This window comes from Helianthus annuus, chromosome 10 (assembly GCF_002127325.2).
Source record: "Helianthus annuus cultivar XRQ/B chromosome 10, HanXRQr2.0-SUNRISE, whole genome shotgun sequence".
Taxonomy (NCBI): domain Eukaryota; kingdom Viridiplantae; phylum Streptophyta; class Magnoliopsida; order Asterales; family Asteraceae; genus Helianthus; species Helianthus annuus.
The window spans coordinates 174,166,331-174,187,149 of NC_035442.2; the positions used below are offsets into that span (position 1 = coordinate 174,166,331).

General features: G+C 36.1%; 1 protein-coding gene across 1 annotated transcript; it reads left to right on the top strand.

The window, feature by feature from the left end:
* Positions 1-18,213: 18,213 nt before the first annotated feature.
* LOC110883411 (putative UPF0481 protein At3g02645) lies at positions 18,214-19,995 on the top strand. Its single transcript, XM_022131174.1, has one exon. The coding sequence runs from the start codon at positions 18,214-18,216 to the stop codon at positions 19,993-19,995; it is 1,782 nt and encodes a 593-aa protein (XP_021986866.1).
* Positions 19,996-20,819: the final 824 nt, after the last annotated feature.

Consider the following 20,819-nt stretch of genomic DNA (forward strand, 5'->3'; position numbering starts at 1 on the left):
ACTATCTTTAAAACTATTTGGTTTATGCTTCCGCTGTTTTGTTTAAACTAATTATCGAACTTAAACTACGATGTTGCTAACTACTTTGGGTAGCAAATATTTCTACTATTAATCAGTGCTCAGTATAATTAGTGGCTGGATCCTGGTCGGTCACGCCTCCAAGCGGTGGTGTTCCGCATGTGGTTTTTTTTTTGGGGGGGGTGTGACATAAAGTGTCCTTATATGTCCTAAAATTCACCCCGAATGCGAAAAACGAACCCAAAATATGATATATAATTAAAAATAAAATAAAAAACAAAGTCATGGTGTCGCTCGCGGGCCGCGTAGAAGTAAGCTTGAGCTTACGCGGGCCGCGACAGCCCAAGGTCAGGGCGACACCCTAGCGTGCCACGTGTCAGCATCGTGTCGAGTCTACATCTGGCGAATCAGCACAGCTAGACCCTACCCCCCATGTCGCGGGCCGCGAAGGACCCTTGTGTGGTTTACGCAGGTTGCGAGGAAGTGGTCGATCAGACCTATAAATTGATGGCTTCGACTGTCAATTGAATTCGCTCATTTCTCTCAATCTCTCTCAATATTCTGCATAGCCAATTCCGGGCATAATACCCCCTTAATAACGAAGTTCTACCCCGTTGTAAGTATCATAACCCTGGTTTCTATTAGATACGCTGCCCGATTGATCCAGGGTTCTGTAACGGCTGTCGAGGTTCTGCCCGACGTAGTCATTGGAATACCGTCTCGGAGAGAGTATTACTAATGTAAATATTGGGTTATTATGCTAACGCGTGTGCATTTGTGTATTTAATAGATAATCACAAGGAAATCCTTAAGGAAAATCCTAAGACAGCAATGTGAGTAATCTTTTTTTTTGTAAACTATTTTTACAAAACCTCACACAATTAATAATATATTAAACAATGATTGAGTATTTGTATTCTACAATTATCGTCGGTATGTTAGGGTTTTGTATACAAAATTTGTTACTACATTGTGAGTAGTAACATGACCACAAGTCGGGTTGACAGTACCGTGGGTGGTAATTAAAGTAGATGGAAACAAATGTAATTGCGCGACCGCCCTCAATACTGTACAATGGTTTTACTTAACATGATTAAACTGAGATTCACTCACCAGTATTTTCCACTGACAAAATGTTTTTAAATGTGTTTCAGGTAACAAAATGTGAAAGTCTAATAGAAGCCAGCTGTACAGCACTGAAGGCTTGGAAAAGTGGCTATAAAGTTACCTAAAATAAAGAGATGTTTTTATTAAATAAAATAGGGTTTATCCCTATAAAATGTGTGTACTAAAAACTTGGGATTTTTCCCACATGTTTAATATTATGAAAATGTGTTATTTTACTCTGATAAAATATTTCCTAACTACGGTCCTGATGTAATTTCCACTGCCAAAATGATAACCACCGATACCACTGAAGCTAGCCACGGCCGCCCGTTCCCGGGCTGTTAGGGGACGGGGGTTGTGACAGTGTATGAATGTACGTGTGAATATACGTATGCACGAAGTATGTATATGTGTATGTATACCTGGTTTCAATACGTTTGAGTGTTGACGATCACTACTAATGTTCCTTGAGATTGAAATGTAATACAGGTATATTACTGAAGTCTCACTAAGAATTAGACACCCAGATGAAATGCGTTGTTGGTGCATATGTCTGTCGACTTCGTCTTGTATCGAGTCTTGTATTAGAATAGATATATCAGGGCACGTTATACGAGAAAAATGTCAAACATAGGTGTGAAGGGTATTTCGCACGAAATAGCAATGTTCATTTCGCATGAACCATTTCGTACGAAATAGGCTGCCCTATAAATACCTGATGTGCGATCTCATTTGTAACTTTCCGTTTCAGTGCCGAACTGCTGCCGAAGTGTCTACTCGCTGTAAAACTTTGTTATATCAATCAAAAAGACATTTAAAATGAATATCAAGTTGTTTCGAACTTAATACGTTAGTTTCCGCCTCTCGTATTGAGAAGAATACCTCTGAATGACTATTTTCGGTCGTAAAAACGATCCTACAAGTGGTATCAGAGCTCAGGAGGAGGAGTTCTTACCGAATTCAGCTTGATTTTATAAATTTTCTGACTTCTACACCTTCTTTTCAAAATTAAACAAGATTTGACGGTTGAAATGGATTGAATTTCTCACATTATATGCGAATTACTGTTTTAACAAAGCCTTGAAATAATTGGACCAAAATTCGAATTAAAACCTGTTAAAATTGACAAAAATACGGCCGACATGATGACATCAGCAGCATTTCGCACGAAATAGATCCTTCATTTCGCACGAAATCACATTTGTGATTCATTTCGTTTGAAATCGTAGCTCATTTTGCACGAAATCAGTATTTCGTTTGAAATTTGGTTGATTTCACACGAAATCATCATTTCGTGTGAGCTATTTCGTACGAAATCACCATTTCGTACCAAAGGTTCTCATTTCGTGTGAAAATCAGTCTATTTTTCGCGAAACCATCATTTCGTTTAGTTATTTCGCACGAAATCATTAATTTCGTGTGAAAGTTCTTATTTCGTGTGGATCATTTCGTACCAGTTGGTCATTTCGCTTGAAGAGGTCATATCGTGTGAAAGTTGATTCCGTTTGAAAGTATCTGATTTTGAGAAACTTGTCATCGAATCATGGAAGAGGAATTCTATAACGCTTTTGTTACTGCCTCGACTACTCCGGCTGTCATTGCTCAAAGCATGAACATGGAAAATGAGATTGGAACTTTGCAAAAACCCCTCGAAACTAATGGGCATTGAGGAGTATTATGGTTGGAAAGATCGATTCGAAAACTGGGTTCAAGCAAATCATTTGAGATCCTCGGAATGTATTGAGAAAAAGTAAGACCTCGTACTGATTTGGGAGTTATCAAAGCAATTTATGAGTTGTCAGATAAAGAACGAGATATGTACAAAGCAGAAAAGATGATGATTAGTCTGCTACAGCAAGCTGTGAAAGAAGACATCTTTATATTACTTCAACATGGTAATACTTCACGTTCGATTTGGGAAGCACTCCGAATTAAATTTGAGGGAAGTAAGAAGATGATCAGGAGTAAGAAATCGTTGTTAGAGAAAGAATTTGACTTGTTTTCGAGCTTGCCAGGTGAATCTTCAAAGAAGCTGATTGAAAGATATTGCCATTTAGTGCGATCAATGTCATTGTTGGATATTAACAAAGATCAAGAAGAATGGGTCGATAAATTAGCTGATGCTTTACCTCAGAAAGAATGGGGTACATATCTGATGATCTTGAAAAACACTGGAGAATATGACAAATTGACAATTTCCCAGTTCATTGAAAAGATTGAAGGACAAGATTTGGAGCAACAAAAGATTGCTAGAATGAACAGTCAGAGTGGTCAACAAGACATCAAAATGTATTACAAAGGAAGTGTTTAGGATGTTGAAGCAAGTTCGAAGGTCCAAACTGCTTTCAGTAAAGAAAATTCATCAGGATCAGTCAATCAAGGTCCAAACAATAACAGTGGATTCTCTTCATATCCGAGTGTTAATCCGAAGGTTTCTACATCAAGTCTTCAGTTCCAAAGCTCAAACAACAATAATGGTCATGTTTTACACTGCAACATTGCGTTGCATCTTCAGAATGGTCAAAATTTCTCTGAAGAAGTTGCTAAAGGTCACATGTCATTACTTGCTACAGTGTTAGAATCATATAAGGGATTGGTTGCAGGAAGGATCGGAAATCCTATGTTAACGAAAGAGGATTACGATCAGATTGATGCAGAAGAGATGGAGCTTATGGATATTAAATGGTGTCTAGCGAGTGTTTTGAGGAGAGCTGAAAAATTTAAGATGATTACAGGAAGAGATGATTTTCGTGATGCAAATGTTTTTACTTTGGGTTTTGATAAATCTAAAGTTACTTGTTTTCGTTGCAGGGAAAAAGGACATTTCAAGAGGGAATGTACAAATAGAGAAGATGGTGGAGCACAGAATCCGTTTGGAAATAATGATTATTATTGGAAAGCCATATATCAACAAGTTGCTCATCAACCGTATCAACAACAAGAACCACAAACTGCACATGCTAAAAAGGCGATCGAAGAGTCAAACAAGAAAGCTTATTTTGGTATAATTGATCAAGATGATGAGAAAGTGGCAGAAGGTTTTAGCTGGGACAAATACATTCCACCTGATTCGAAAGTAGTAGCTCTTATTGCTCAAATAGTTCAAGAGCCAGATTTGATGAAAGAATGGATGAGTGTGTTTGACAACAGTGAGAAAATTCAAGATGGAGAGTCTGTTTCTTCAGATAATAGTTCAGAAAATACAACATTATTTGATCAATCATCATCTGATAATAGTGATGATGAAGAAGAGACACAAATAAACATTGGAAAATCTATTTTATCTCCTGAAAGTTTTCAATTTTATTTTGCAGATAGAGTGAAGAAGCTGAAAGAGAGACGAGCAGCAAAAGAACAGAAAAAGATAAATTGTGAAAGTGTTGCTCAAAAAGAGACAAATGAACAAAGTGAAGAAGTTAAAGTTGCTGAGAAGTTAATTGAAGCTGAGAAAGTAGTTGAAGTTGAAAAGATTATTGAAGTTGAAAAGATTGTTGAAGTCTTCAAACCATGTCTAAAGTGTTTAGAATCTTGCAAGCAGTGTGAAGAGAAAGATGAGAAGTTAATTGAGCTGGAAAAAATGAAAGAAAAATTACTGTTCGATGTCAATTATGTGAAAGAATCGTATGATATGTTGAATAGAACAGTGAATGGTCTACAAAAGACAAATTCTGAAAGAGAAGATGCGTTAACAATGATGAATGCAGTGATGATGTCAAAGCAAAAGGCCATCAATTATTACATTGAGGAGTGTGCAAAGCTGAAGCAAGAGTTGGAAACTGAAAAAATAGAGAATGAAAGAATCAGACGGTTGTTACAAAGTTATTCTAGTTCTGATTGTTTGATTGACAGAATTTATCCAACTGTTGCAGGTCTTGAAGCATTTCAAGATGAGAAGACGAGATAGAAGGATATTGGTAAGAAAAACAGTGTCAGTTATAACAAGTGTCCACCTTCGATCTGGGAAGGTTATTCTCCCAGAAAGCCGAATGAGGAGCAAGTCAAAAAGGCTGTCAATATAAAGTTAAAATCCGAAACAACTGATGAATTACCAGAAAACACTGATGTCACATTCACATCGTCTGACACTGATCATGAGTCTGAGTTAATAAAGAAAGTGGTCGATTAGGTGTTGGATAAAGATGAGGAGTCGGAGTCAAAGTCTGAATATGAAAGTTCGGGATCATCATCAGTTGAAAGTCAAAAATCGTCGGTCAAACGGGTTTACAATAAAGAATTTCTATTATCAAAATCTAATTTGAATGATGAAACATTTGAAGTTGCATATACTTTGAATGCTTCAGACAAATTATATTCTGATAAAGAATTTCCAATAAGAAGTGTTCAAATTGAAAAGATTAAAAAGTTTTTCAAATTAACAGAAATTAATATTTCTGAAATAAAAGATGCAAATCTTAATGAAAAACCTAAAAAGTACACTTCAAGAGTTCAACAAAGACTAAACAAGAAAAAGGGATACAGTTCTGGTTCTGGTTTTCAAAAGAAACCAAACCATAACGGTAATTTCAAAAAGAAAGGTTTTGGTTTTGTTGCAGAAAATTATAAAAATATGAAAAATGTTAATTCAAAAACTAAATTTGTTTCAGGATCAAGTTCTGAAGAAGAAGCAAAAAGCTCATTCTGGAAGCAATCGAACAAAGATTTCCTTGCAAAAAGGCAAGAGGGAATGAAGAATGGAGCTTATCAGAGGAAGGAAACAAGAACCTGTTATCGATGTCAAGAAATTGGTCACATAGCCTGGAATTGTCCAATGGCTACCAAAATCAAACAGGAAGTTGTTTCTAAACTGAAAGAAAAAGTTGTTGATAAAACCGAACCACCAACTGAAAAGTTCAAAGTTTTCAAAAATTCAACATATGAAGTTGGTGAATGTTCAAAAAAGTTTTATGGAAGAAGAGTAAATCTTAACAATCAAACATGGGTTGTTAAAAAATCTGATGTGAAATCTGGCGATGAATCTGATTCCACAAAATCAGAGGAGCCACAATTTGTTTCAAAAGAAGAAAACTCAGTTCCTCCAATGGATGATGTGAACTTTCCACCATTGAGGACTGAAAATTTCAAACAAAAGGTTGGAAAAGTTGAAATCTCGAATCAATTCTATTCTGAGAAGAAAGAATTTGATGTCGAGAAAGCGTTTAATGGGAAAGTAAAGCATATTTTTGGGAAAATGATCAATGGGAAGGCCAAAGGGGTAAAAGATTTTTATGAAGAAAAAAAGAAATGTTGAAACCCCAGGAGAAGTTGAGAGGTCACACCCAAAGCTGGTCAGGCTTGGATGTCTGTATTCTTTACTTAAAATCCTGACTTGCCGAAGCTCCCAAGTTGGTAATCGTGGAGCAGGAATCGGCATCTTTCTTGAGAAATTCACGTTTGTGACATTTCGACTTACAAGTGGTTTATCAAGGACATTAAATTGTACTTGATTTAACTCTCCTACAAGTGGTTGTGAAGTAAAACAAAATGATGAAGTAATCCCCAGCCTACAAGTGGTAAAATCAACAAAACTTTATTTCCGGAAAAACCATTTTGATTAAAACAAACTTAAGTGTTTTGAAATCATAATGGAAAAATAGTTTGTTTTCAGGGGGAGTTCTGATTGTTTATGCCAAGTGGATGGCGAATTTAAGCAATTCACAACAGTTGTCACTTTATTTGTACAGTTTGTTTTCAAATTTTCTCAGAAAATCAAAATTGAAACATATTTTGATTTTAGGGGGAGTAAAAATTTTAGAAAATTTCGAAAATTTGAAAAATCCAAAAACATGATAAAAATCCAAAAGGCCAAAAACATCAAAAAATGAAAAAGAGTTTAGTGTGAAAGAGGAAATGATAGTACATCAGTGGACTATCACAACACGCTAAAGAATTGGAAAGTCAAATGTAATAAACGATCTCACTGCGGATATGCCAGTAGGTTTTTACACATTTAGTAGAGTGTTTTCGAGATATAAACATAAATATCAATAGCTTACTTATCTCGTGGGGAACATCTCTCGGATATATGGGTAACCCCCGAAATCTTGTTTGAAAGATTTTCTATTTCTGACATACTAGGTCTTTGTGCGTGGTGATATCTGAGGTATTATACCAGGACTTCTGATTTTGCGGGAGCAATAGCCTAGTCCTCGTATAATACTTTGCAAAGCTTTAATCTTAAAGCCAGCCCTCAGTACAAAAAATGATGAAACATTGAAAAATGCTAATCATGTGCTGTTGAAGAAAAGATCCCCAAACGGGACACACCTAAAGTCGAGCCATCATCTCTTTGTCTGAACGGAAGTTCTAACCTGAGCTCTCATGGTCTCGCATTACCCGTTTACAGATATCATTAGTGTACATTCACCTGTAAGACTGAATATAGAAGTCTGGATACGGGAGTATATTTTGAGGTGGTTCACGCAAATAAGTTTAAGTGCTTAAAACATTAATCTCGTATCTCGAAACAGTTGAACTTTGTGTGAAAATTTAAGTGGATCAGTATACTGACAATCTAAGTGAATCGTTTAGAACTTAAAATGTTTAAAGCTTAATGGTGTTAGTGATTTATCTCATAAACTAATATGATCCTCTTACACAAGCTCACAAAAATATTGTATGTAAATATTTCTTTTCTGCATTTCATTTAAAAAATCCAAAAAGATTTTCAGTATGTTTTAGCATAAACTTTTGAAAAATCCAAAAAGATTTTCGACAACTGATGTTGAAGAGCTGATTTTCAAAATTTCAAATGCTAAACATGATGAACAACAGGTAAGGGGGAGCCTGTTTAAAATGAGAAAAAGATTTGAATGTTTTGCCTACAAGTGGTTCATCAGAGATTAAAATTGTAAAATCATTTCTTGGTTGATTGATTTCTGCAAGTAGTATTTAAATTTGTCAAATTTTAAATTTGTGAAATTTATTGTAAGGTAGAGATGTGTGCAGGTCCTAGTGAATAAACCTGAGCAGAATGTAAGCCAGGTTACAATCCTAATTCTATGAGAGCCAAGTTCTGATCTTGAAACTGAAGTCCATGCTAGTTGTTGATGCTGATGAACTTAAGGAATCAAGAGATCTGATCAAGAGAATTAGAAAGATCAAGAGCCAAATTGCGATTCTGAAATTGTGGAAAATAGAAGAAATTAAAATTGTTAGATCAACATTCAAGGGGAGTTTGAATGAATGAAATCCAGGTTGAAATCCTGGAGATGAAAGAAGAAAGAAGATTGAGGATGCTTTAACATTGTCAGATACTTTGGAGAAAGCATGATGACTGATAAAGACTGAAGATTGAAGACTCGACACTGAAGACATCGTCAACATCCAAGGGGGAGTCTGTTGGTGCATATGTCTGTCGACTTCGTCTTGTATCGAGTCTTGTATTAGAATAGATAGATCAGGGCACGTTATACGAGAAAAATGTCAAACATAGGTGTGAAGGGTATTTCGCACGAAATGGACAAGTGTCTATTTCGCACGAAATGACCTTGTCATTTCGTACGAAATAGCAATGTTCATTTCGCATGAACCATTTCGTACGAAATAGGCTGCCCTATAAATACCTGATGTGCCATCTCATTTGTAACTTTCCGGTTTCAGTGCCGAACTACTGCCGAAGTGTCTACTCGCTGTAAAAATTTATTATATCAATCAAAAAGACATTTAAAGTGAATATCAAGCTGTTTCGAACTTAATACATTAGTTTCCGCCTCTCGTATTGAGATGAATACCTCTGAACGACTCGTTTCGGTCGTAAAAACGATCCTACATGCGTGAATTTAGGAAAATAACGGAATGGAAAGTATATGAAGATAGAACGTAACGAGACTCCATAACAATGAATCATGTTTATATATAATATGTGATAATGTTATGAATGTATGTGGTGAGCGCAGGTTGTACAGAATCACGGATTATCAACACGAGGGCAAGCAAACGAAGATCGAGTCACAAGATAGATTCTACGGGAATGTTTGATTATGTAATTTAGTAAACATGAGTTATGCTTTTATTTCTTAACTGAGTACGAGGAATGCATTTATTGTAAATGAGTCATTTTAACATGGACTTCATAGTTTGTCAAGACGTTTATAAAGAAACAAATTTTATGGTACGTATTTCCGCTGCGTCTTTTCAGTTAAAGCGTGTTAGGGTCTTACAAATTTTATACTGAAATGATGTAATAAAGTCTTTGCAAGTAAGCATGAATGGAAGGAAGTACGGATGTGTACTTCAATACATCTATGATAAGTAAGAAATGTTAGTTTGACCTTGAAAAGTCAAACTGCAAAAAGTTGGCGAAATAACTTACAAAGTGAAAGAATCGTATGTGAGAAATGGAATGTGTGATATGTTATAGCATGCACGTAGGAAAATTTGTACAAGAATTATAGGTGAATAATCACCTAGTAGAATGAGTGTTTGAATGAAATATGCTAACCACCATTTGGTAGAGGATAGTGGTAGAACTCTTAATGTGATGAAACCAATCGAATATGTGAAAGGATGTGCGCGAGCGGAAGCTGATTACACGGATGAATGAAATCCGGCCTGGTACGGTGAGTACTCGTGAAGAAGCTGATCGATCTGGTTTACGGATCGTTGATTTGTGCAATGAAATCGAGGTTAGTAAAATGTTTAACTTATGTTGGATAGGTATGAATAAGTAGATTGAAAACGACCTATGAAACGAGATGACTTGAGGCTAACGTAGATGTATGCATGGTACAAGTAACTGTAGAAAACGTAGAATGATGTTTAACTTTGGAGTTAAGCACGAATGTGTGAGTACGAAATAGTAGTTTTGTTGCGATAACAAAACAATAATTAAATATTATATAATATATGTATGGAATGTAATCTTAAGAGGCGAGATGAAGGTATTAGATCCGTTATAAATGGATCAGACGAATGTAGGTACTATTACAAGTTTGAAGAAGTATGTATATTGACCCGTTACAACGAGTCAAGCAAATGAGTGTGTTATGTGAAAGTATGGTAAGGAAAGTATGGACTTGTTGGAAAGAAATGAGTTGTATGAATAGTTTATGAATCGAGATTGGATAGTTACTTATTATTATGATATATATTGTACATGACATATGAGTAGAATGAAGTAAATCGAATAAATTGATTTACTACGATTAGTAAATGTATAAATGCATTATGTTCAATTCGAAAGAAAGAAACCAGCCGTAAACTTAGGTTTATACGAGCGTTATTTAGTGAAAGCGAAACAAATAAGAACTCTAGGTCGGGTTCTTGAAGTTAGAAAATCGTCATCGAGACAGGCTCGTGGCCGGTCATGTGGATGGGGAGGGAAGAAAAGATAATAAATGTTAAGTGGAAGTGAGAAAGGTTTCGGGGACGAAACCTCCTTTAAGGGGGTAGACTTGTAACGCCCCAAAACTCGAATGTTTATATTCGCCATATGTTCTTATATGATACATCATGAAATAAATAACGAGGCTATCTAACCTAGTTAAGTGTATGGTGAAAACTATTAAAGGAGGAAAGTTATGCCAATTATGTTTTAGTGGCAAACACTAGGGACTAAAGTGGGATAAGATGAAAGTTGAGTTATTATATTAAAAGATCAACATACAAACATACACTTCGTGTGTGTGTTCTGGAACGATCAAGAGCTCCAAGGGTGCCAAAACCCTAATTCAACCAAAATCTTCAAATTGAAGGGTGAATCGAAGCTCAGACATATTAATGAACATGAATTAGTGATCACCTACACAAGAGGATCATGAGGTATGTATTGAAACTTAGATTGATGATCTTGTATGAAGTGGGTTATGTTTAATCCGCGAATTGCTATGAAATTGAAGATGAATACTAGTTCCTATTAACGTGTAGAAGTTGTAATATGCTCAATTTTGACTATATTGATGATTTGGGGGAAAACCCACTTATAACTATGGAATGATGAAGTTTGGTAAAGAATTATATGCAAATTAATATGATGTTAGTGTTTGAAGTAACATTGTAGATGCTATCTTGTTAGCTAGATTGAATATGATTTGAATTAGTTGATGTTTTGTGTTATTTGATGAACGAGAGCAAGAGGTAGGAGGTAAGTAAGAATTTGTTGTACATTGTGCTTAGAAAGTAGTACGCACACCAAGTGTTCGATGAAATGCCTATGTGATGGTTTTAGATGAAATTGTGTATAAGTGAGGGATGGAAATGTCTAGAATGTAACAATGAAGTGATCAATGATAAACTAATATGAAATATGTGTTTTGGTTGACAATTGTAGAAGCATGAGAGCTTTAGTCGATATTGAATTGGTTAGGTTATACATGTGCATGATGTCACTAGGTGATCATGTGGTTGAATGTGTATTTAATGACATTTGCGTAGTCTACTATGATGACACGAATGTATGAGGTTAAGTCGAAGTTCATTTGATAAACTGTTGACTTCTGAAAGTCAACTATGCATGAGAAGCATGATTTGACTTGTTGTCGAAAAGGTAGGATTATAGGAAGTCGTATGGTACATGCTAAATCAATACGCGTTATATGGAATGACATGATGAATTACATGAGTTTGAAAGGATGTGAATTTGGTTATATGTCTTATGCTTGTTATAATTGACTAATGAAAGTCAAATGTGGAATATGCAATTGATATGATCGTTAACATGTACAATTGTGTATGCTAACAAGAATGTGATTTCGATGACATGAAAGTATAGGAGTCATGTCGAGATGGACTCAAGCACGAAAAGCTAACGGGTCAAGAGGAGGCAAGGAAGCGGACACGAACACGGATGCATATGGTAAGTGATTTCCGGAATCACTTCTTAGTTTATTTAAGAAAAGTTATGTACTAGTTATTTAAGCGTGATAATTGAAGTCTAATAAGGTTTAGTTTTATAGAAGTGAAGGTTTTCGCTAAGTAGACCAAACGGGTCAAAATAAGGATTTATTGAAGTACGGAATGGTTGCATAAGTAATGACCAAACGGGTCAAAAATAGACCAAACGGGTCAAAATAAGGGTTTATATGCAAATTAATATGATGTTAGTGTTTGAAGTAACATTGTAGATGCTATCTAGTTAGCTAGATTGAATGTCATATGAATGAGAGCAAGAGGTAGGAGGTAAGCAAGAATTAGTTGTACATATTGCTTAGAAAGTAGTACGCACACCAAGTGTTCAATGAAATGCCTATGTGATGGTTTTAGATGAAATTGTGTATAAGTGAGGGATGGAAATGTCTAGAATGTAAAAATGAAGTGATCAATGATAAACTAATATGAAATATGTGTATTGGTTGACAATTGTAGAAGCATGAGAGCCTTAGTCGATATTGAATTGGTTAGGTTATACATGTGCATGATGTCACTAGGTGATCATGTGGTTGAATGTGTATTTAATGACATTTGCTTAGTCTACTATGATGACACGAATGTATGAGGTTAAGTCGAAGTTCATTTGATAAACTGTTGACTTCTGAAAGTCAACTACGCATGAGAAGTATGATTTGACTTGTTGTCGAAAAGGTAGGATTACAGGAAGTCGTATGGTACATGCTAAATCAATACGCGTTATATGGAATGACATGATGAATTACATGAGTTTGAAAAGATGTGAATTTGGTTATATGTCTTATGCTTGTTATAATTGACTAATGAAAGTCAAATGTGAAATATGCAATTGATATGATCGTTAACATGTACAATTGTGTGTGCTAACAAGAATGTGATTTTGATGACATGAAAGTATAGGAGTCATGTCGAGATGGACTCAAGCACGAAAGGCTAACGGGTCAAGAGGAGGCAAGGAAAGTGATTTCCGGAATCACTTCTTAGTTTATTTAAGAAAAGTTATGTACTAGTTATTAAAGCATGATAATCGAAGTCTAATAAGGTTTAGTTTTATTGAAGTGAAGGTTTTCGCTAAGTAGACCAAACGGGTCAAAATAAGGATTTATTGCAGTACGGAATGGTTGCATAAGTAATGACGACGGTATTATAGCCGGGTAATGGGTAGAATTTCTTAAAAGTGCGTTAACCGAGAAACGGGGACACGGGTTAATGGTCAAAAGACTCGATTGTGAGTTAGGATTAGTTAGAAATAATTTCGTGTTTGGACATTGTACTAACAAAGTTCAATTACTTATAAATGATTGAAATGAATGAGTTTAACGCATACCGGGTATCGCGTGCATAAACCCCATGTACGGAACTCCGGATAATGTAAAACTTTTAAAGTTATATTGTTCATGTGAGTTTTGAGTAAAAACAAATGAGTTGTTTGATAAAAACATGAATGGGTCGAATAATTCATAAATGAATATTAAGCCGAAAACATTTAAGTTAAGAATTTCCTTAGACCAGATGTTAGATTTTGAGTCCATATGATAGAGGACCAAATTATGATCATGTAGGAAGAAACGTGAGGTTAAACGGGTAAACAGTTTAAAAGTTATGCGAGTTTTAGCGTGTACGAACGACGAAAACAACACAGCAGAAAAATGGCAAAAGTAAGGGGCGTCGCCGACGCCGTGTATAGGCGTCGCCGACTCCGAGCGCTACTCCTGTTTTTGCTGACGCCATATTTCACTGCCTACGGGTTGTTTTACCGATGCGAAGTACTAAGAGGCGTCGCCGACTCCTCATAGGGCCGTCACCAACGCCCTTCCCATGTTTAAAACGTTGAAATTTGTTATTTAAGTTGTTTTGTGTATCGTAAGCTTCGGTATACCAACCGTGGTCTACGACGGGCCTCCCAAACTTTTGATTGTTCCTTTGTTGTTTTTTGGTTAAATCCAAGTTTAAGCACCATGTAATTTAGTATATGAGTATGATGATCAAATGCGTGTAAGTTAATTAAGAATTGTATGTATGTATGTGTGAATATACGTATCCACGAAGTATGTATATGTGTATGTATGTATACATGGTTTCAATACGTTTGAGTATTGACGATTACTAATAATGTGCCTTGAGATTGAAATGTAATACAGGTATAATACTGAAGTCTCACCAAGAATTAGACACTCAGATGAAATTCGTGAATTTAGAAAGATAACAGAATGAAAAATATATGAAGATAGAACGTAGCAAGACTCCATAATAATGAATCATGTTTATATAAAATATGTGCTAATGTTATGAATGTATGTGGTGAGCGCAGGTTGTACCGAATCACGGATCATCAACACGAGGGCAAGTGAACGAAGATCGAGTCACAAGATAGATTGTACGGGAATGTTTGATTATGTAATTTAGTAAACATGAGTTATGCTTTTTTTCTTAACTAGGTACGAGGAATGCTTTTATTGTAAAAGAGTCATTTTAAAATGGACTTCCTAGTTTGTGAAGAAAGAAATTTTATGGTACGTATTTCCGCTGCGTCTTTTCAGTTAAAGCGTGTTAGGGTCTTATAGTTTTGACCTGATTCGGCTAGTTTACACAGTTTATACTATTAAACTAGCCGTATGCGCATATGCGGTATCGGTTGGTCGGATGGGTCTAAGACAAGTATACAATGCAAAAATATATTTCTATTATCATAACATTAGTTTCATGATCAAATTACATGTTCATTTGGTTTTAAAACCATCTTTTATGCCATAAGGGCATTTTGGGCATTTATTTGGCATGATACATGGAGTTTGCAATAGACCCGATAAACGATATGATCAAAAGGTATAACCTCTATGGGTTGTTTCCTACAATAATATGATCATATAACAATCCCTAATCAGTCTCTAAACTTGCTCAAACGGGTTAGAATCGAAACTTAAAGCAGAAGTCAAACTGTTTCACTTTCGGTTGCGAAATGAGCTCTAAGCAGGAAATGGCGAGTCGGACATGATCAAACATGTCCTAAATATGTTATATAAACTGTTATAATGTCAAAAATTAAGGTTTCGATACTTAGAAGTTCATTTAGCGTAACTTACAAAAATCTTCGTATTGACTTCTATTTATTAAAATTTTGACCCGTCATTTCACTAACTTAACGTGATCTTTAGAGGGTGCCATCACAACGGATTAACACCTTCATTATTACGATCACGTAGCCAAATTCGATTCGAACTTTGTCTTGACCGAAATGGTCATAACCGAAAGTCAAATAAAAAGTCATTTTTTTTACTTTCGGCTGATAACTAGCCTACGAATGAAAGAGAACTGAGATAGAACACTTACAAGTGTTCAAGGGAGTGTAATAACTCTAGAGAGGAGGCCTCTATAGATCAAAAGCTGCTCCAAGGGATTAGAGAGTGAGAAACGTGAAGATGCAAGTCTTGAATGAGTAAAATATGGAGCTATTTATAGTTGCACAAGGATTACAAGGTGATGCCAAGTGTTCCTGGAGCTTTGAGGTGCTGAGGAGTGTCCTAGCAGGTGTCCTATGGTGGTTTAAGGTGGCAAAATCGCGAGAGAGGTGGTAGAAAGTGCAGGCTGTAGCTGCCAACAATTTTGTTTACCAACGATGCTCTTGCGGACCGCAAGAGGTTAGGCCTTGCGATCCATAAGGGCTTCTGGCGCCCGCAGGATTTGAATGCCTTACGGACCGCAAGGCATAAGGCATAAGCCTTGCGGTCCGTAAGGGACCACCGGAAGCCATAATTTTGGCGTTTGTTTATCTTTGACCCCTTAACTTCCAATCTTCCATATTTTATACAATTTAGTCTATCTCGTCCAACACATCGGGAATATTTAAGAGTCATTAGACATGTATTGCCATATGATTCGATTAAAATTTCCGAAGTGTCACGTACATAAACGAGCACAAATTTTAATTAGTAGGATTATGCATGGCCGGATTTGAGATCAAACCAAACTAATAATTCACTTTTTGGTAAAAGAAAACACCAATATATACCATCAACATTTAGCAATTCAGTGATGCACTTTACAAATTAATCACCACTAGAAAATATGACTCCTCGTATTTACATGCATGTTTTCAAAATCTATATATCCTTCTTAAGCTGGGTGGTGTGGTATAAAGCCACTAGGGGCTTTATAATGTCACATATACGCTACATAAGCGAGAGAATTTATTTTTAACTTGCACGATATGAGATAATACCTCTTTAAAGCTCTTTTAAACAAAATAAAAAAAAAAGTAAAAGGAAATAAAAAAGAGAAAAATCTAATTGGTGGAAATAAATGGCCCAACATGCATAACCCTTAGGTTATCCGGAGTGGGCGGCAAACCCACTCGGCAAAGGTGGTTTACCGCGCGGTAACACCGCCGCCGGTGGGTTTTGCCGCTCGGTAAAATCGGAGAAGCGGGGATGGGTTACCGATCGGGGAGAGGGAGGGTAGGAGAGAGAGGGGGTGTGTGGGGTGAGTTCCATGCCATCTTATTTTAACCACACCTTTTTCCTTTTTTTAAATAGTTTACCAATTCATTAAGTGTCTAACCATTGTCAATTTTTTTGAGCATAGTTTAAACACTTTCTATTGAATGATATGACACACTCTCATTGGTTGATTTTGAAGTTTACCACTTTCAAGTGTCTAACCACTCCCTACACCCTTAGGTGCTCGTTAAAAAGATTGAGCTCCCTCCATAGTCCCCTTTGGCGTCTAGGAAATGGAGAGGGGCACTATAAAGGTTAATTTGAGAGGGACACGAGACCACACCATCCAACCAACCTTATTGGATAAAAACAAAAAAATAAATAAATAAATAAATAAATAAATGAATAAACAAACATCAAACGTTTTAAATTTATTTATTTTATTTAACAGGGTGAAAGAGCTAATAGAGTGTGACGGTGCGCTATAACATGATTGTTATCACCATAAAGCTTTGGTGATGTAATTTATTTCTAGAACTGCATCAAGTCCTTTTTTTATATATATTTATAATTATATAAGCAACACATGATTAGTTGGATTAATATTAGTTTATTAAACGAACTAAGCTTTTTTAAATTACAAGTAGCACAAGCTCACACCTCATAATACATTATATAAACACATCACATTTTTTTATATTACAAGTAGCACAAAGCTCACACCTCATAATACATTGTATAAATACATCATACTTTTTTTATATTACAAGTAGCACAAAGCTCACATCTCAATACATTATATAAACACATCACATTTTTATAGGGAAAATTACGAAAATGTCGGCTGACCAAACCACTTTTCAAATTTGTCACCCTCCTGCGTCGGTGGAGAGGCGCATCAAGCTTGGGATGCGTCTTTCAAGCACGTGATGCGTCTGTGAGCGAAACCCAATAAAAATGGACACGTGACCACGAGATGCGTCCTTGGAGAGAGGCATGATGCACGGGATGCGTCCGACTAGCTTCTGAAGCGTCCGGTGTGTGTTTCTGGCGAGTTGCAGGTTTCCGGCGAGTTCAATATAAAATATAAGTTTTGGTTTCTGGGAATTTGGTACTGATTTCTTGAATTCGTTCTTTGATAATAAACAGAAAGATATTCAAGATCTGTTGAGTTCGTCATCTTCTTAAGAGACAAGGTGTCCGTCATCTTCAAGATCTGTTGGGATCTATTTGGGGCTAAATTCATGTGTGATATTGTGAACTTGATTGGTGTCTTACTAAAAATAGATAGTATGCAATGAGAACTCGTCGGAAAACTTGTCGCAAATCTGCAACTCGCCGGAAAACACACCGGACGCTTCAGAAACTAGCCGGACGCATCCCATGCATCATGCCTCACTCCAAGGACGCGTCACGTGACCACGCGTCTATATTTTATTGGGTTTCGCTCACAGATGCTTCCCGTGCTTGAAAGACGCATCCCAAGCTTGATGCGCCTCTCCACCGACACAGGAGGGTTACATTTTTTAAAAATGTTTTAGTCAACTGATATTTTAGTAATTTTCCCTTTTTTATATTACAAGTAGCGCAAAGCTCACACCTTATAATACATTGTATAAACACATCTAATCTTTTTATATTACAAGTAGCACAAAGTGACATCTCAATACATTATATAAACACATCACATTTTTTTATATTACAAGTAGCACAAAGCTCACACCTAGTAATTATACACTATATAAACGCATCACATTTACATAGTTAATGCATCCTAGCGAAGTGCCACCATCAATATCATCATCATCATATGGCCTCCATAGATACATTGTTGATTTCAGACCCTAAAGAGCATAAATGGGTTGTTGAAATTGATGAAATCATCGATCATCAGCTACAAATTGATGCCGAAACCCCTTCTCTCTCAATATTTCAAGCACCTGAAACCATAACCCAAAAAAAACCTGAGGCCTATGAACCACAACAGATCGGGCTAGGTCCGATTCATCACTTTCGGCCGCAGACATATAAGAAGATGGAACAGAAAAAAATTGGCGTCTTGCGAAAGGTCCTAAAGGGTCACGACATCAAGGATTATAAACTCCATGTCCTTAATAAAGTTCGAAAATTTGTCCCCATGGTCCGTTCATGTTATGACATGTTCCTACAAGATGACGACGACTCATTGGCTAGAATTTTTGCCATTGATGGCCTCTTCTTGATTCATCTGTTCCATAGTTATACTGTCCTTCTCGAAGAAGATAAGGATGAGTATCTACTTTCTTTGAAGAAGAAAGCATATGAAATGAAACATGAAGTGGAAGAGGATCTAATTTCTATAGTGGGAGATGATGGACTTGAAACGATTCTAGAGCGGAAAATGGTGTGGTTTAGAGATACTTGTTATCCTCTAATTCTACATCCAAAAGAACTTGTAGTGACTGTAGACAACCAAATTGAATGGGAAAAGATTTTAAAGGTTCCTCATCATGAGCCCACACCCAAAGTTGGTCCAAAAGAAAGAATGGTTGCACAAGATATATTGATGGTGGAAAACCAAATTCCATTTATGGTGCTGAAGGAGATCGACGATACTTTACATTCGTCGTCATCGGGTAATTCCTCCCATTCAATCAATAACTTTTCACCTTCCGTGTTTCGAGTCTTTTGTGAGATCCATTCACCACTTAAGTTGTGTTTGGAGTCACAGGTTCCTCCTAGTGTACACCACCTTCTCGATTATATGTATCATTCAATAGTAAACAATGTCCGTAAGGACCAACTCCCTGATGATTCTCACAAAATGGAAAAACCAAATGATGAAGGTGAGAGCCAACGTGCGGGGATGACATTCTCTATTGAAGAGCTTTATAGTTTCATTACAAAGATTCCGCAGAAAGAGATTGTTAAGGCATATGAACAAATTGTCACTAATCTTGAAACTTTCTCCCAAACTAAAGTTCTTATCCCTTCTACTTCCATACTTCATGATAAAGCTGGATTCCAGTTTCACAGCCTAGAAGAAGACCAAGGCATTCAAAATATACGCATTGAAGGGAAAGATATTTACCTGCCAAGAATTACTTTGAACAACGACTCAGAAATCATATTAAGAAACTTGGTTGCTTACGAAACGTTAACTGCCAACTCGAATAGCTTCCCACTTAATGAATACATGGGTTTGATGTGTGGGCTTATCATGACCAAGGATGATGCCAAGTACCTCAAAAGTCAGAAGGTTATCACCACTGACATGGGTGCCGATGAAGTTGCCAAACTATTCACAGGGATGAGTAGTTCTATATCCACCGTGAAAACTAAAGGGAAATCCACGTTGCGAGATGTGATCGATGATATTAACAAGGTTTATGAAAGTGGAGTTAGGATGAAAACATATTTGCTCTTGAAGAAGGTAGCACGTTGGTTGCTAGTGGTTTTAACAACTATAGGCGGTTTTGTTGGATCTTCATGGAAAATTGTGGCGTTCATAGTTAGCATTGTGACTGTGTTCATGTTAACAATGCAAGCTTATTGTGACGTTTATGGTTGCGATAAGAACCCGGTCACACTGTCCCTGTACGCTTCTAGCTAGCTTGATCGGTCTCAGTATCCTTTTGAATTTTTATCATACTTAAGCTTCGTGTTTCATTTGTAACATTGGTTGGGGCATTTCTTTTCCAATTGTCATGAGTCTTCTAAGTTGGTTGCCTAAAGCTATTTGGTTATTCAACTATTTTATAGTTTCAATTTAATGTCAAATGGTTTATGAAAAAATGTAGTTATCATTACAATAAGTTAGAGCATAAGACAATAATCCAAGATATATTATTAAACCATTCAATCAAAAAACGTCTAGTGTTGAAAATTAATATTTTCTCTTGAGAAAAAAGCCACACGTAGATTCCTTTCTATACTAGGAATGCTTCGGTTCTTGATTTGAGATTTTGAGACAATAAATAAAACAGAATATAAAAAAAAATTGTAACATGATGAGATATACATCCAAAGAACATCTCAATAAAATAGTTATAGGTGAATAAAAGTATATTACGTATATATTATAGACCCAAAGCAGGTCAATTTCTAACCGGCCACCCTATCATATGGCCTTTAGCAACGAATAAGTTTTTGGTTTTTTTTGCGATACAAAGGCCAAAACTGCAAGAACTTCTTAATTAAACCAAAATTCCCAAAATAAATACATGATCAGTAAATTCTTGAAAATAAATACGTATGTTGTGAATGGATAATTCACAACTAAACAACAATTCGAGCAGGAATAAAATTTGATAGATTTATATTGATTGTAAATGATTACAATTTAGAAATTGAAAGCCGTACAAAATATAAACAAAGAAGGGGATGGGAAACCAGAGATTACAGAGTAGAGATTGGAAGAAGACAACACACATCAAC